This window comes from Musa acuminata, chromosome BXJ2-2 (genome assembly GCF_036884655.1).
Source record: "Musa acuminata AAA Group cultivar baxijiao chromosome BXJ2-2, Cavendish_Baxijiao_AAA, whole genome shotgun sequence".
Taxonomy (NCBI): domain Eukaryota; kingdom Viridiplantae; phylum Streptophyta; class Magnoliopsida; order Zingiberales; family Musaceae; genus Musa; species Musa acuminata.
The window spans coordinates 14,036,838-14,053,209 of NC_088339.1; the positions used below are offsets into that span (position 1 = coordinate 14,036,838).

General features: G+C 38.7%; 1 protein-coding gene across 2 annotated transcripts; it reads right to left on the reverse strand.

Moving 5' to 3' along the window:
• Positions 1–8,368: 8,368 nt before the first annotated feature.
• LOC135605145 (serine/threonine receptor-like kinase NFP) lies at positions 8,369–11,239 on the reverse strand. 2 transcript variants are annotated; one of them, XM_065094894.1, is made up of 3 exons: positions 10,019–11,239; positions 8,655–9,400; positions 8,369–8,568 (listed from the first exon to the last, which is right to left on the reverse strand). In XM_065094894.1, the coding sequence occupies exons 1-2, from the start codon at positions 11,189–11,191 to the stop codon at positions 8,657–8,659; spliced, it is 1,917 nt and encodes a 638-aa protein (XP_064950966.1). In that variant the 5' UTR covers positions 11,192–11,239; the 3' UTR covers positions 8,369–8,568; positions 8,655–8,656. The 2 variants fall into 2 exon arrangements, with proteins under 2 accessions (XP_064950966.1, XP_064950965.1); XM_065094893.1 differs by having other exon boundaries at positions 8,531–9,400.
• Between the last annotated feature and the right edge of the window lie 5,133 nt (positions 11,240–16,372).

Consider the following 16,372-nt stretch of genomic DNA (forward strand, 5'->3'; position numbering starts at 1 on the left):
TTAACTCAACCATGATTCAGGCCCAATTGGCCCATAATTGAGTTGATATTATTTCACCTTAGTACCGACTCAATTAGACCAAAACTAACTCGATCTAGACAAGTTATTACAAGCATGAATCATATGTTGTCCGACATGTCATTGGTTCATTCGGCGCTTCGTCCGATCCTTCGGCGCATCGTCCTCTCCTTCAGCATATTGCTCAATCGGCATGTTGTCTTCCTACAACATCCGATCTCCTTAGTGTAATGTTTGATCTTCTTAGCTCGATGCCCGAACTCATGGCATGAAGCCTTCTACCAATACGTTGTTAGGATCGGAGCGGCACTAAGAGGGGGGGTGAATTAGTGCAGCGGATTAAAACTTCGGTTTTAATAAAAAAATCTTTCGTATGTTAAGAACAAAACTTGAGAAATTTAACTTGAAGGCGTGTTCTTAAAGTTGCGCAGCAAGAGTAATAAGGAACTAAAGCAGTAAGAAGATTTGCAGTAATGTAAATGACAATAATAAAAAGCAAACCAGAGATTACGCCGATTTTTAGAGTGGTTCGGTCAAATGACCTACTCCACTTGCGAGGCCCTTCTTCGATGAGGCTCCCACCTTCCACTAGCAAGTCTCTTGAAATGGAAGGGTAAACACCCCTCTTACAACCTTTTACAAGCAGCTCAACCTCTTACAAATTTTCAATAAGAAAGGAGGAGAACTCTCTAGCAAATTGAAAACAAGACAAGCTAACACTTTTCTAAGGCTTTTCTCTCAAACACTTGCTGCTCAAAAAGTTGTAACCTCAGCTGAGATTTGAGGGGTATTTATAGGCCTCAAGAGGATTCAAATTTTGGGCTCCAAAATTTGAATTCTCTTAGGGTTCCCGGTGCTGGCGGTTCCACCGCCCAGCCAGGCGGTGCCACCGCCCAGCGCTCGGGTGCTGGACGGTGCAACCGCCCAGCCAAGGAGGTGTCACCGCCCAGCACTCGGGTGCTGGGCGGTGCCACCGCCCAGCCAGGCGGTTCCACCGCCTGGCTTTCCGATTCATTGGTTTGGCTTATTTTTCGCCCAAACCAAATTTGACTTTGGGCCCAGTTGGCCCCTAACCAGGATATAGGATTATCTCTTAATCCTAATCCTAATTACAGGTGAACTACATAACAAAAACATCCTAAGCAAGTTTTTTTAACCGCGAACGTCGAGTCTTGTTCCGGCGAGCTTTCCGACGAACTTCTTCCGACGGACTCCCTGCAAGCTCCCAATCTTTGTGATGACTTTAACGAGTAGCCGAGCCTTCTTGGTGATCTCCGCGAGCCTCCGACGATTTCTTCGGCGAACTTCCGACACGTTCCCGATTTCTTCTCGGACGGTTCCGGCAGCATCTCCGATGATTCTTCGGTCTCTTAAACGTCCATCGAGCTTGACTCCGGTATTCTCGCTTTGTGTTTTTTGGTTATCGTAGTTAATCCTGCACACACAAGCAAACACTCTACTCCGATCTAGACAATTATTATAACGCAAATTGACATTCTGTTGCCCGGCACGTCATTGGTTGGCGCTTCATCCGATTCTTCGGTGCATCGTCCTCTCTTGCAGCTTGTTGCCCAATCGGCGGTTGACCTCCGCAACCCCGATATCCTTGGCGCAATTTCGCTCTCCTTGGCCCGATGCCCGATGCCCGAAGCCTTCTGCCATCCAATATCCTGACGTGATCTCCTCCGACGCAACGTCAATTCCTCCTGCGTTAATTGTCTAATCCTGATCGAGTAGACCTGTATCACTCAAAATGTAGTCAAACATTTAAACACAATCAATTAGTTTCATCATCAAAATCCGAGATTCAACAATCTCCCCCTTTTTGATGATGACAACTAATTGATGACTAACGGAGTTAACCTTAACTCCCCGGAGTTTAACTAAACTCCCCCTATCAATATGCCATTGATAGAACACTTGGATTATCCCAAATCCAAGTAACATTCATCACATGTTATGAAAAACATTTAAACTATCATGCAAATATATAAAATATTTAATTCAATGCATGAAGTCATCAATATACTTCTCCCCCTATGTCATCAACAAAAAGGAGAAGTAGCTACTCTTATGTGTTTATTATATGGGTTCAAACCATTGCATGAAAAACATAATATTAAATTTTTATCATCATGCAATTTTGAAGATAGAAAATTTAGCAAGTAATGCATCATGCTTGGGACATTCAAGCTATCAAGTTTTAGATATACAAGTTTTACAGCATATAAGATAGCACTTTTGGTAATGTTCAAGATAGCAAGTTCTACATCATGCAAGCTAGCAATATTGAGATGTTCAAGAAAGCAACTCTTGCTTCTTGAAATATGCAAATTGTAAGCTAGCAAATTTTTGCTTCCTTTGCAATGTTTGAGCTAGCAATTTTGCTTCCGTTGCAAAGTGCAAGTTAGTATGTTTTGCATCTTGAGATAAACAAGATTGTATTTTTGGTATGCAAATTTATAGTATACAAGCTATCAACTTTTGCACATAAAAAGTTAGCAAAATTTTACATCTTTTGAGATGTGCAAGATGGACTATTTTGCCTCTTTTCAAATTGTGCAAGCTAGCAAATTTGCTATCTAGCAAGTTTTGCTCCCCCTTTGTCAGTGTCAAATAGAAGGGAATAACAATACAATCATGTAATTCATTTCTCTTTACTATAATATTCAAATCATGATAAGGGTAAATAATAAAGATGAAAAATGAATGTCAAAAGACATATATCATTTTTGACAAATTTCTTCTTTTGTAGATAGAAAACATGATAGGAAACAATCTTGATTCAAAAAGAAAACTCAAGTTATAAATTATCAAGATGTCAAGTAGCATGTCATGGTTTACAAAAACAAGTTTCTTGCTAGTTAATAGCAAAAAGAATCTCAATTCATGCATATAAAATCTTATGATTCACATAGAACATCTCCTCTTTTATAAAACGAGAGAATCATGATGAAGAATCTTGATTTACATAGAGTTTCAAAATATAATTATCAATATCATGAATACTAAAAGACCATGAAAATTTTGATAAATATCCTTTTAAATAGAAAACAAACTTGATTCATTCAATAGAAAATTGTGAGAAATCAAGATCATGATTTCAATAAAATCCATTAAATTCAAATCATTTTCATAATCCATGAGATTCATAAAAATAATACAAATAGATTCATCAAAATCAATAATATAGAAAAAATAATTTTCAAGAAGAAAAATGTTCTTCTCTTTTAGTTACTTCAATTCATGTGATTTATTTCATTCAAGCATGCCTCCCTTTTTTTTATGTCAAATAAAAACATGTATCATGTTTAAAACCGAAAGTGCTAGATTTATTATGACAAGGATCAATAAGGCACTTTCATTATGGTAAAAAGAAAATCGATAATCTGTAAATTACAAGATTCATTATGCATAATTTTAAAAATCTTATGCATTGAACAAAATCATCAATCATGATATCAAGACATTTATCATTTAAAGCATTCATGATTCACATCATATGCAATACATCACATATATTATCATAATAAAAGGCATAAGTATTGCATGCATCATTCCAAATTATAAATATTTCAAATCATAATGGTATTAATTTGTCAAATTGCATCCTACCATGCATGATCATAACTTTTCATTTGTATGCATCAAAATAATCTCAAGAGTATTTCATGCATGATTTTATATCACCAAATAAGGAATATCAAGAAGAAAATAATTGGTGATGAGATAAACATTTCATGAATATAAGGAATTACATAAAAATTTTATCATGAAGGATTAGAACATGTGAATACCAGAAGACATGATTTCTTTTTGAAAAACCTACTCATTAATAATCAAAAGAAAATCTTAGGAGATCGATTAATGAAAAATCTTGATTCATAATAAATCTTAATTTGTAAATATCACGGAATCAAGATCATGATTTTAGATAAAACTCATTTGTAATTCAAATCATCAAACCAAAATCATTTTCAAGGGATTCATATAAATCAACAAGATAGAGAAAAATAATTTTCAAGAACAATGCTTTTCTCTTTTTAGTTATTTAAATTCATGTCATTTATGCTAGATAAAAATGTGCATCAACATTTAGGATCGAAAAATGAATTTTGTCATAAAAACCATCAAGACCAAAAAATCATCATGTATAACTTTACAATCTCATGCATAAAATCATCAAATCATAGCATCAAAACTTTCAATAGTTTCATTACAACATCAAGTAAGGTTTTATTGAACATAATTTTGAATGATTCTTATAGATATTTAAAATTTCTTTAGTTTTACTTTATATGATTGACTTTATATTAGCATGCTTCAAATTTTTGTTCTTATGTCAAAACTATACATCATGTTTGAAAACCAAAGATAAGGTTCATAAAAAAAATCATAAAACCTTCCATTCAAAAGTCATGCATCGACATTGAAAATCAATATGGAAATCGTCAAAGTACAAATTCTTGCTTCTCAAGCACATATATAAGATTAATCTTACTAGGTGTATAAGCATTATATTTATATCTAACATTTTATTGCATTAACATAACACAAGCAATTTTCAAGAAAATTAATCCTAAACTAAATTAAAAATAACTCAAGAAAGTATTATGTAATTTCGAAATGAATTAGTGGGATTTTGATTACCTCATTGTTGAAAGAGGGTGAGGCATAGTTTGCCACCTCGCCTTTCTTGATTTTCTCCTCGTCTTCGGAAGAGCTCAATTCATCCCAACTTTTGTTCTTCTTGCGTTCAAAGCAAGTAGTTCCATTCTTTTTGCTTTTTAATTTTTGTTTCATTTGTAGTTTAAGTTCACCATCACTTGAGCTTATGCTCGAGTGGTATTCATGTGTTCTATGTCCCAAATCCTTCCTATCATTTGGAAGGTTGTTCTCGAGTTTCTTTTTTGCCACATTGTTCATTTCGTAGGTCATTAGAGACCCAATAAGTTCTTCGAGAGGGAATGTTTTAAGGTCCTTGGCCTCTTGAATGGCCGTAACTTTTGGATCCCAACTTTTTGGAAGGGATCTTAAGATTTTAGTGACTAGTTCAAAATTAGAAAAACTTTTACCAAGAGCTTTGAGTCCATTGATGACATCCGTGAACCGGGTGTACATGTCTCCGATGGACTCACTTGGTTTCATCCGGAAAAGTTCATAAGAATGCACAAGAATATTGATTTTGGACTCTTTCACTCGGCTAGTGCCTTCATGAGTGACCTTTAGAGTTCTCCAAATATCAAAAGCCGAGTCACACATCGAAACGCGATTAAATTCACTTTTGTCAAGTGCACAATATAAGGCATTCATAGCCTTTGCATTTAAAGAAAACATCTTCTTCTCCAAATCATTCCAATGGTTCATTGGGAGAGAAGACATTTCAAATCCATTTTCGACTATGTCCCATAAATTCAAATCCAAAGAAAGTAAGAAAACTCTCATTCGAGTTTTCCAACAAGTGTAGTCCGTCCCATTGAAAAAGGGAGGACGAATGAGAGAGTGACCCTCTTGAAAGCCATAAAGAGCCATTTCTATTTGGGTGTTAAACCAAAGTAGAAAACCGTGGCTCTGATACCAATTGTTAGGATCGGAGCGGCACTAAGAGGGGGGGTGAATTAGTGCAGCGGATTAAAACTTCGGTTTTAATAAAAAAATCTTTCGTATGTTAAGAACAAAACTTGAGAAATTTAACTTGAAGGCGTGTTCTTAAAGTTGCGCAGCAAGAGTAATAAGGAACTAAAGCAGTAAGAAGATTTGCAGTAATGTAAATGACAATAATAAAAAGCAAACCAGAGATTACGCCGATTTTTAGAGTGGTTCGGTCAAATGACCTACTCCACTTGCGAGGCCCCTCTTCGATGAGGCTCCCACCTTCCACTAGCAAGTCTCTTGAAATGGAAGGGTAAACACCCCTCTTACAACCTTTTACAAGCAGCTCAACCTCTTACAAATTTTCAATAAGAAAGGAGGAGAACTCTCTAGCAAATTGAAAACAAGACAAGCTAACACTTTTCTAAGGCTTTTCTCTCAAACACTTGCTGCTCAAAAAGTTGTAACCTCAGCTGAGATTTGAGGGGTATTTATAGGCCTCAAGAGGATTCAAATTTTGGGCTCCAAAATTTGAATTCTCTTAGGGTTCCCGGTGCTGGCGGTTCCACCGCCCAGCCAGGCGGTGCCACCGCCCAGCGCTCGGGTGCTGGACGGTGCAACCGCCCAGCCAAGGAGGTGTCACCGCCCAGCCAGGCGGTTCCACCGCCTGGCTTTCCGATTCATTGGTTTGGCTTATTTTTCGCCCAAACCAAATTTGACTTTGGGCCCAGTTGGCCCCTAACCAGGATATAGGATTATCTCTTAATCCTAATCCTAATTACAGGTGAACTACATAACAAAAACATCCTAAGCAAGTTTTTTTAACCGCGAACGTCGAGTCTTGTTCCGGCGAGCTTTCCGACGAACTTCTTCCGACGGACTCCCTGCAAGCTCCCAATCTTTGTGATGACTTTAACGAGTAGCCGAGCCTTCTTGGTGATCTCCGCGAGCCTCCGACGATTTCTTCGGCGAACTTCCGACACGTTCCCGATTTCTTCTCGGACGGTTCCGGCAGCATCTCCGATGATTCTTCGGTCTCTTAAACGTCCATCGAGCTTGACTCCGGTATTCTCGCTTTGTGTTTTTTGGTTATCGTAGTTAATCCTGCACACACAAGCAAACACTCTACTCCGATCTAGACAATTATTATAACGCAAATTGACATTCTGTTGCCCGGCACGTCATTGGTTGGCGCTTCATCCGATTCTTCGGTGCATCGTCCTCTCTTGCAGCTTGTTGCCCAATCGGCGGTTGACCTCCGCAACCCCGATATCCTTGGCGCAATTTCGCTCTCCTTGGCCCGATGCCCGACGCCCGAAGCCTTCTGCCATCCAATATCCTGACGTGATCTCCTCCGACGCAACGTCAATTCCTCCTGCGTTAATTGTCTAATCCTGATCGAGTAGACCTGTATCACTCAAAATGTAGTCAAACATTTAAACACAATCAATTAGTTTCATCATCAAAATCCGAGATTCAACATACGTCGATCGATCCTCTAGCTTGACGTCCAATCTTCTAACATGTTCACTCCGGCCCAACGTTGATTCTTCCTACTTTAATTATCTTTCCTGATCGAAGCTAGTCCTCCTTTACTTAAACACACATTAGATCACAAACACATCAATTGATTTTATCATCAAAATTCAAGATTTAACATACACCTCTCTTTTTTAGACCTCACTCCTCTTTTAGAAACCTTCTAACTCTATGAAAAAGAGACTCACTAACTTTAGAGAGATTACAACACTTTTTTTTTCAAGTATATATTTTTTTTTCTACTCAATTTCATGCTCATCCAAGCAAAAATAACTAGGGTATTTATAGACCCCAAATGACTTCAAAAATAAAGCAAAAAATATCTCATCCCAAAAAATGTCTATAACTAGGGTATTTATAGATGGTACCATTGCTTGTAATAGATTGTACTACTACCTACAACACTGATACTAAGCGGTACCTCCATCCAAACTAGTGGTAACATCGCTTGATAGTATGGAAAATTGTTCTCTTAACATTTTTAGCTCATATGTGGTTCTAACCTATCCTTGGATCATAGAATGGGTCTTTTACTTAGTCCAAAACAGTCCCAACTTAGGCTCAATGGGACCCTAATTAAATTAGTATGGTTTCTCCTAAAACTAATTCAATTACAATCATGACTGCTTCAATTTAGACACAATCGATTACAAATACAATACTATGTTGTCCGGTATGTCATTGGTTCATCTATCGCATCGTCCAATCCTTTCAGTGCATCATCTTCTTTTGCGATGTATTGCCCAATCGATATGTTGATCTTCGCAATATCCAATCTCCTTGGAGCAATGTTCGATTCTTTTAGCCCGATGCCCGAACTCATGGTACGAAGCCTTCTGCTGATACGTCGATCAATTCTTCGGCTCGACGTCTAATCTCGTTCCGACCCAATATTTGATTTCACTATTTTAATCGATTCATCTTTCCTTGATTGAAACTAATCCTACGTCACTCAAAATATAAATTTAATTGTTAACTCATTAGTTGATTTCATTATAGAAATTTAAATTCAATAGCAAAGACACTCTCTTACATGACGCACACCCTCTTCTGCAACGATGAGTACTATAGACGGGTGCGTAAATAGGTAATTTCATAATTATCTAACATATTTGTCTCATCAAACTTAGAGTATATGAATAAGTTTAGGTCATATTTACGTTTAATCTTAAAAAAAAAATATTTGAGGATAGAGTAAAAGAGTTGAGGGAGAAGTCTCTGGAAGGAATAAAGTCCTGAATATTGAGGAATTTAGGTTTTTTCCCCTTCAATTTCTAATAAAATCATGGCTTGATCGATGTTATTTTGGACCAATTGCCCTTTTATTAATTTGCTGTAATCTACCAGTCTTACACGGTGATATTAAAACCCCAAAATAAACTAAACTTGTACAAGATGGCATAGCCCCGCCGTATCTCCCTGTATTCATCAAATCTGATGCATTAGTATGTAGAGCTTTTTATATATCCGCGTACGGTATTTATATTCCATAGCACTCCGCTTACCTTCAGATACTGTCGGGGCTCTCAATGGAGAGAGTGTCTGCAGAGTAATCGGAGAAGAGCTCGTCGGCCTTGGACAAGTTGTACGCCACCTCCACCATGGTCGGTCTCTTCGACGGGTCCCTGCGCAAGCAGTCCCTGGCTATGTTCATAACGGTCGCCACGCTCTCCATGGGGCACGACTGCTTCGCCAGCACCGGGTCCATCCACGCCATGATACTTGCTTCGCTGCCGCCGCCGCCGCTCTTCTCGAACAGCAGTCCCTCCGCCTCTGCCCATAGCGACTCGCCCCGCTCGCTCGACGCCTCCTTCCCGGACACAAGCTCCAGCAGCACCACTCCGTAGGCGAAGACGTCCATCTTGGCGGTGACGACACCATCCGCCAGGTACTCCGGCGCGATGTATCCCTGCGTGCCCACGATGTGGGTGGTGACGGCGTTGCACCCGGTCTTGGCCAGCCCAAAGTTGGCCACCTTGGCGCGCATCTGGGCATCCAAGAGCACGTTGCTGGTCTTGATGTCCTTGTGGACGACGCGGGGCCAGGTGTGCTGGTGGATGTACTGGAGGCCATTGGCCAGGTCCAGCGCGATCCTCAGCCGGGTTCGCCAGTCGAGCTTGTAGGGGGCGGCCGGGTCATGGAGCCAGAAATCCAGCGAGCCGTTCTCCACGAACTCGTAGATCAGATAGCAGGTGCCGGCATCGTTGTCGATGCAGAAGCCTTCCAGCTTCACCAGATTGGAGTGGTTCACCTTCATTAAAGATGACGCATGAGCAATAAATTAATAAAAAGAGATGGTTTATGGAAGTCAAACCTATACTAAGAGAGCAAAACTGTGAGAGATGAGAGAGAGAGAGAGTTGGAAAGAAGGTTAGGCGGACAGAAGACTTGGAAGTCAAGCTTCTTGACCACTTATCACACGGCAGATAGAAGGATGCGATGGTAAAGCCCTCTCGACAAGTGGGTAGGTGGTGAAACAACAAAGATAGGAACGGGGCTTGCATCACCACATGGTGGCGGACGCGGAAGTCGACGAGCTTTCAGGCCTGGAGACTTGTGTACACCATTTAATGCTATGGACAGCCAATTATTCTCGATGGCTTCACAGCGAAGTCTTCTCACGCGTTGAAGTCTTGGATCAGATCGGGATGAGACGACTTCAGTGGCGAGTCTGAAAAGAACCCCCCCCTTAAACAAGATCTTCATCACATCTCAGCTCTAGAATACCCCACTTAAAAATCTGAAGGAGGTAATTTGTGGGAACGTGCAAGTAGAAGAATATCGCACGATACCAGAAGAATATCGAGTAGAATTAGTAGGCGAATGCTCGAAGTTAAAATAGAAACTGTGTGTCCAATAAGGGCCAAACCTTCTGCAGTATTTTGAGCTCCTCGCGGGCATTCCACTTCATCTTTTTGACGGCGAACACCTCGCCATCTATGATCCCCTTGTACACCGCTCCCTTGATATGGTTGCTCTGCCCGAAATCATCAGTGGCTTGCATCAGCTCCTCCACCTTATACACCTTGTACTTATCCAACCACTCTGAGATATCGTTGATCAGCTTGTCATCGTTAGATGCAACTTCCCCGCCCTTGCTGTACTTCATCAATCCATCCGCAGAACTTTTTCCACGTTCCTCGCCCACTCCCCACCTACCTTTGGACACGAACCGCCTCCATAGCCACGCTAACAGCATCATCTGCAGCACCCAAAGAGCTCCCACAACACCCAGACCGATTGCTAGTCCTGCAATCACTCCGTTTCTCTTCTTCACAACCACAGAAGGAGACTCAGCCGTGGGTGCAGGGGAAGGCGGGGTGGCGATTGACGCGTTCGATAGCAGCAGCGGCGGTGGGATCTCGTACAGGGGAACAAAGATGGTGGAGAATGCACTCTGGTTGCCGTTCAGGTTAATTAGCGTCTGAACGTCGGTGCCAAAGCTCGCGGCGACGGAGGAGTAGGTATCGGAAAGCTGAAGCACGTACGTAACGAGGCCGAGAGGCATCCTGCCATTGATGGCGATGCTGTTCGCGGTGGTGCTGTTGAGGCACTGGCAGGAGATGGGGAAGGTGGCGATGACGCCGATGGTGAGGTTAGTCGGGACGAGCGTCGGATTCACCAGCACGACGGCGGGCCACAACGTGAGGTTCTCGAACTTGTTGATGGACACCAAGTAGAAGGTGTCGCCGGAGTTGATCTGGTAGGGAACGGGCGCGTAAGCGCGACTGTAGTTGGTGCAGGAGCAGGTCAAGGGGATCAACAAAGGCTGGTTCTGCTGCAACACAGCGGTGGTGGTGAGGTTGCTGGTCCGGGCGATCGAGAGTCGGCTCATGTCAAAGAGGTCGCCAGCGGATGCGAGGTCGAGCTGGGAGAGAGAGGTGGCGTCGGCTCGGTAGAGAGCGTAGGCCTGGCACGGGTAGATGCCGCGGTCGGCAGCGCACTGGATACCGTCGGGGGGTTCGGCTTGGCCATCGTTCGGTGGTAGAAGCAGAAGGAGTAGGGAGAGGAAGAGTATGGTACGGATGACGGCAAGGCTCATTGCGGCTGGGGTTTGGTGGCGTTGGTGGTGGTGTAGATGGTGGTGGGTGGTGGAGAAGCCGCGAGAGGGTTAAATAGGCAAGTAGGATGCAGGCAGACAGAGAGAACGAGAGAGGCAAAATTACCAACTTGTCCTTGCGCGTATAACTGGCGATGGACCCTACCACAGACCGTGGCACTTCCAAGCCTAGTATGCAAGTGGGTGTTCCGAACACCGAGTATATAAAAGACGGGAAAACAATTGGTCGGGTCTATAAAACAGGAAAATTTGGACACGGAAAAGGATGCAATTCACACGATAAAATCCAAACTCCCATTGTCATAAGCAATTTATTTATTTATCTTTCGGTGAATCGAATCTCCATCATATGAAATTCGCCCCATGCACTCCATTCAATATCAACATCTTAATATCCATCCAAAAAAGTATATGTTTATCACAATTATTTATGACTTACTGTAGCTGGTTTTATTTTTATTTAAAAAAATATAAAAATTAAAAGACTCGCGAAATATAGAGAAGATTAATATGTATAGATAGCCCTTACCTCTCTACAAATCCTCATAAAAAGCAAATGATTTAAATACCTAGTACTTTTTAATCATAATTATCCTGAATGACTTTTTAAAGGATATCAATTACAACTCTGATGTCTCGTGACTTATCAGTCAATTTGTCAACATTACTATAAGAATTTTTTATACAAGCTTCTAGATATCATGTACTAAACTTAAATTCGGGGATATGAATATAAAAATCACTTTCTTCCTTGGGCTGTACGTGTGTGTGTGTGAAAATTTTCTGAATTTTGAAATCTAACAAAAAATAGTTTGATTATTTTTCTTTTATTTATTTATTTATTTATCTATAATAGGTTTTACTAGTATTTTGGTCGGATGGAAACAACGAAAGTTCCAAGTTTGATCTAAACCCATCCAATCTCGGTCGAGTAAGATTTCTTTCAATCATAATCCAATCCAATTTAATTTAATTTAATTCAGGTTATATATTAGTCAAATCATGCCAATTTGAACTACTTTTATTTTTTTTAATTGACAAATTACAGCATCATCATCAGACAAGTCACAAATTACATCATCATCATCATCATCATCAGACAAGTCACAGCGCTTGGATAGCGACTTGGGTGAGCGTGTGATTGGGTTCAGGGAGAAGCAAGTCGGTCTTTCTGGTGGTCGAAATCTACGATGACTTGGGTTAGAAATAGGTTATGTGAACTTGATGCTTTGGTCACGGTGGTGGAAAGTTTCGCACCGGATGTCACGACTTCAGTGAGGGTAGAATAATTTTTGGCTTGAGGCAGCCACGTCGCTCTCCAATATTGTTGAAATCGTTGTCGAGCTCCTCCAGAAGAGCGACGCGGCTGCCTCAAGCCAAAAATTTTGTTTGGGTCTGGAGAAAGGGATTGGTGGTGACGTGTTGGTTCGTAGCACAAGGAGTCTCAATTAAGTGATTGGGTCGGATCACTTATTGAATAACCGCTGAGCGATTCGATCCATTTTTAACTCGATCGGGTCCAGATGTCAGATGTTAGGTCACGGTGACATCCGAGCCTAATTTAAGGTCAGAACAATAACATTCTATAAATTAAGATGTGATGTTACTTATTATTTTCTATCGTTTGATCTAAATCATTTTTTTTTTTTCCAAGTGATAGTGGACGTCAAATGTATATTTTGGATATAACGGGAATTAAATATATCCTTCCAACAATAATAGAAAATGTAGGCTGAAAGTTTTCTTTTTTTTGTTTTTCAACAAGAGAACTATCAGTTTCTCATTAGAAGAGTTATAGCTTACAAGATTGCAAACATGAAGCAGGTAATCCTAACATGTCCTTTCCCTAGTTCAGGCCCTTGGATCAAAAGAGTCACTGTCACCATTTGTTATATATATATATATATATATATATACTGAAATCTAACTAAATGAGGTTGATTTGCATTTCTTGGAATATATTGAATACTAAATATTTGCATCTCATTAGTCAAATCTAAAATATCTAAAAAGAATTGAATAAAGGTACTAAGTATACCTACTACTTCTTATTTTGATTATCCAATAAGTCAATGATTCAAACCTAATCTGGGTCCACAGTTTGATCTTATTGAAGTCGGATGTTGGAGAAGTAAAGGATTTAGTGTGTAATATTACAAAAACTATACCTAGGTTATACCTAATGAAGGTCCCTCATACTTACGTTAATAGAGTCCGATGATTCAAAAGTTAGATAGAAACGTAATTTAATATTCTTAAATTGTCTAATGGACATATTTGAGAATTATGTGAAATCATCGAATAAAGTAGAAAGTTAAACTATGAGATAATTATGTAAAATCATCGATCATTATTCAATCATAAAATTATGCAACGATCTATCATGATTATTATATATATAATGTCTGATATTGATTTTAGAAGTTCTCGAATAATGAATCCAAAGGAATGGGCATCCATGTTACTACTGAGTCAACATCGTCGCGAGATGGTCGTGTGGCCAACATGTTCAATCCATGAGGTGTTCAGTTTGCAAACTATTGTTAGATTATCTATACCATCTACATCGTATTGTATTTTGGCATGAGATATAATGACATACACAATAGATGATCTAACCATGTTATTTGCTATAAATATTATTATTTTAGTTTTGGATCGTTTCATAAGTTTACTTTATGCTTAATTATTGAATTTCGAATTTTGATGATGAAATCAATTGATGTAGTTATAATCTAATGACCGTTTGAGTAACACAAGGCTAACTTCGATCATGGAAAGACAAATCGATTGAAGTAGGAGAATCATACGTTGTGCTAGAGAGTAATATGTCAGAGATTAGACGTCGGGTCGGAGGATTGGTCGACGTTCCAGAAGATAAACTTCATACCATTAGTTCGTGCATTAGGCTAGAAGGATCGACCATTGCGCCAAGAAGATCGGATGTTACGGGTGGTCAACATGCTAATGGATCGAGCAATACGCTGAAAGAGAGAACGATGCATCGAAGGATCAGATGAAGCACAAGATAAACCAAAGATATTTCGGACAACATAGGATTCATGTTTGTAATCGTTTATGTCTTGATCGAAATAGTTTAGGTCTTAATTGAATTGGTTTTTGGTGTAACCATGCCAATATGATTAGGGGTCATCAGGCTTGAATCAGGACTGAATTGGGCCTTTTGGAAGGTCAATTCAATAACTTGAAGTTGGGCCAGACGGTGGAACTATCTATGAGCTGGAAAGTCAAAATATACTTTTTCGAAAAACTCGACGATGGTACCGCTAGGGTCAAGGTGGTATCACCTAGTATTAAGCGGTGGCACCACCTAAACAAAGTCCCATAGAGTGTCAAGCGATGGTACCACCAGTGCATCGGGTAGCAGGTAGTGTTATCACCCAATGCAGGCGGTAGTACCGCTAGTAACCCGAAAATCCAAGAATTTAATTTTTTGGCTCTATTTTTTTAAGTCATTTAGGGCCTATAAATACCTCACTCATTCTTGCTTGGGATAGCAAGAAAAAGAGTAGAAAGGAAAAAAATTCTTGAGAATAAAAGTATTATAATCTCTCTTAAAGTGTTGAGTGTCTTTCTCCTCAGGTTTAAAAGTTTTTATAAGGGAGGAGTAAGGTCTCTTGTAAAAGAGAGGTGTAAATGTTCTCTCCTGAGCTTGTGAAAAGGAGAAAATATTATAATAAGGGTAGTTGATCTTGCCCATTGAAATGAATATCAGTAGTGAAAGTCGATGACCTCGACGGAAGAGGAATCGAGAGTGGACATAGGTCAAGATGATCGAACTACTATAAAATTGGTTTGCATTTTCTTTTATACTTTTCATTCTTATTAGTAACTGTTTTACTTGCTCATTATTTTTACTCACATTTTAGGTTAAACATATTTCCAATACGGGTTTCATCAAACGAAAGTTTTTGAAATCACTATTTCACCTCCCCTCTTAGTGTCTTTATGGTCCTAACATTAATAACTATATTCGATTATATCATCATCGGGAATGTTATCAATCATGGCCAGATTTGGCAATTTTATCATTGAAAGGTGCTTCATGATTATATTTGATTATATCATCATTGAGGATATTTTATCATCAAGTTCCATCACATCATCATCAAGGGATTCTTCATGGACAAACTTAGCCAAGTAATTATTAGGGATGCTTAATTGTTGGATTCATTAACACTTTTATTAAGAAATACTTCATAGTTTAGTTTGGTTGCATTTTCAAATGATAATTCATTGAGGGGTCTAATTGCATTACCATCAAGGGACTCTTTATAGTCGAATTTGATCATGCCTTCAATAAATGATACTTTATGATCGAGTTTGACTATGTCATTATCAAGGGATGCTTTATGATTGAGTTTGGTTTTGTAGTCATCCAATATCACTTTATGTCTAGACTCAATTTATAATGTTTAAATCTCACACACATTAAATTACCTCTAGCATGCGAATAGAAACATTATATATATATATATATATATATATATATATATATATATATATATATATATATATATATATATTCTTCACTTAGTGATATAATTTATATTATCTATGTTTCATAAATAAGATAACTAACAAACTCATATTTTTAAATTTTAAAGTTGAATTATATATTTTCTAGAAGTATTATTCTTTGTGTTCTATAAAATATTGATTGAGTATGCATAAGAATTAATATTTACTTTAAATATATTTTACAACAGAAAAGGTATGGTCTTTTCATGTAACAAACTTAAGTGTGTTAACATATTTAAGTACGTGGTTAAGCTATTGTAATAAATAAGCATATAGTGAGAAATGATGATCGAATTGTAATCAACTTTAAGTAAATCTCAAGGTTTCAATGAGTTTGAATATGATTAAAAGTATGAAAGCTTAAGTTTTAAACATCATATATATTGAGGATAATAAGTTACTTAAGTATGAAATAATAAAAAATTAAATAGAAATACAAATCAAAGAGGAGTGTTATACTAAAAATGTTGAGATACATAAATAAGATTGAGGGATGAGTTTAGATAAAAAATATCTTCTTTATTGAATCTCGGATTTTGATGATAAATCAATTAATATGTTTGTGATCATATATGTGTTTTGAGTGACACAGGAAGCTTCGATCAGGAAAAGACAATTAAA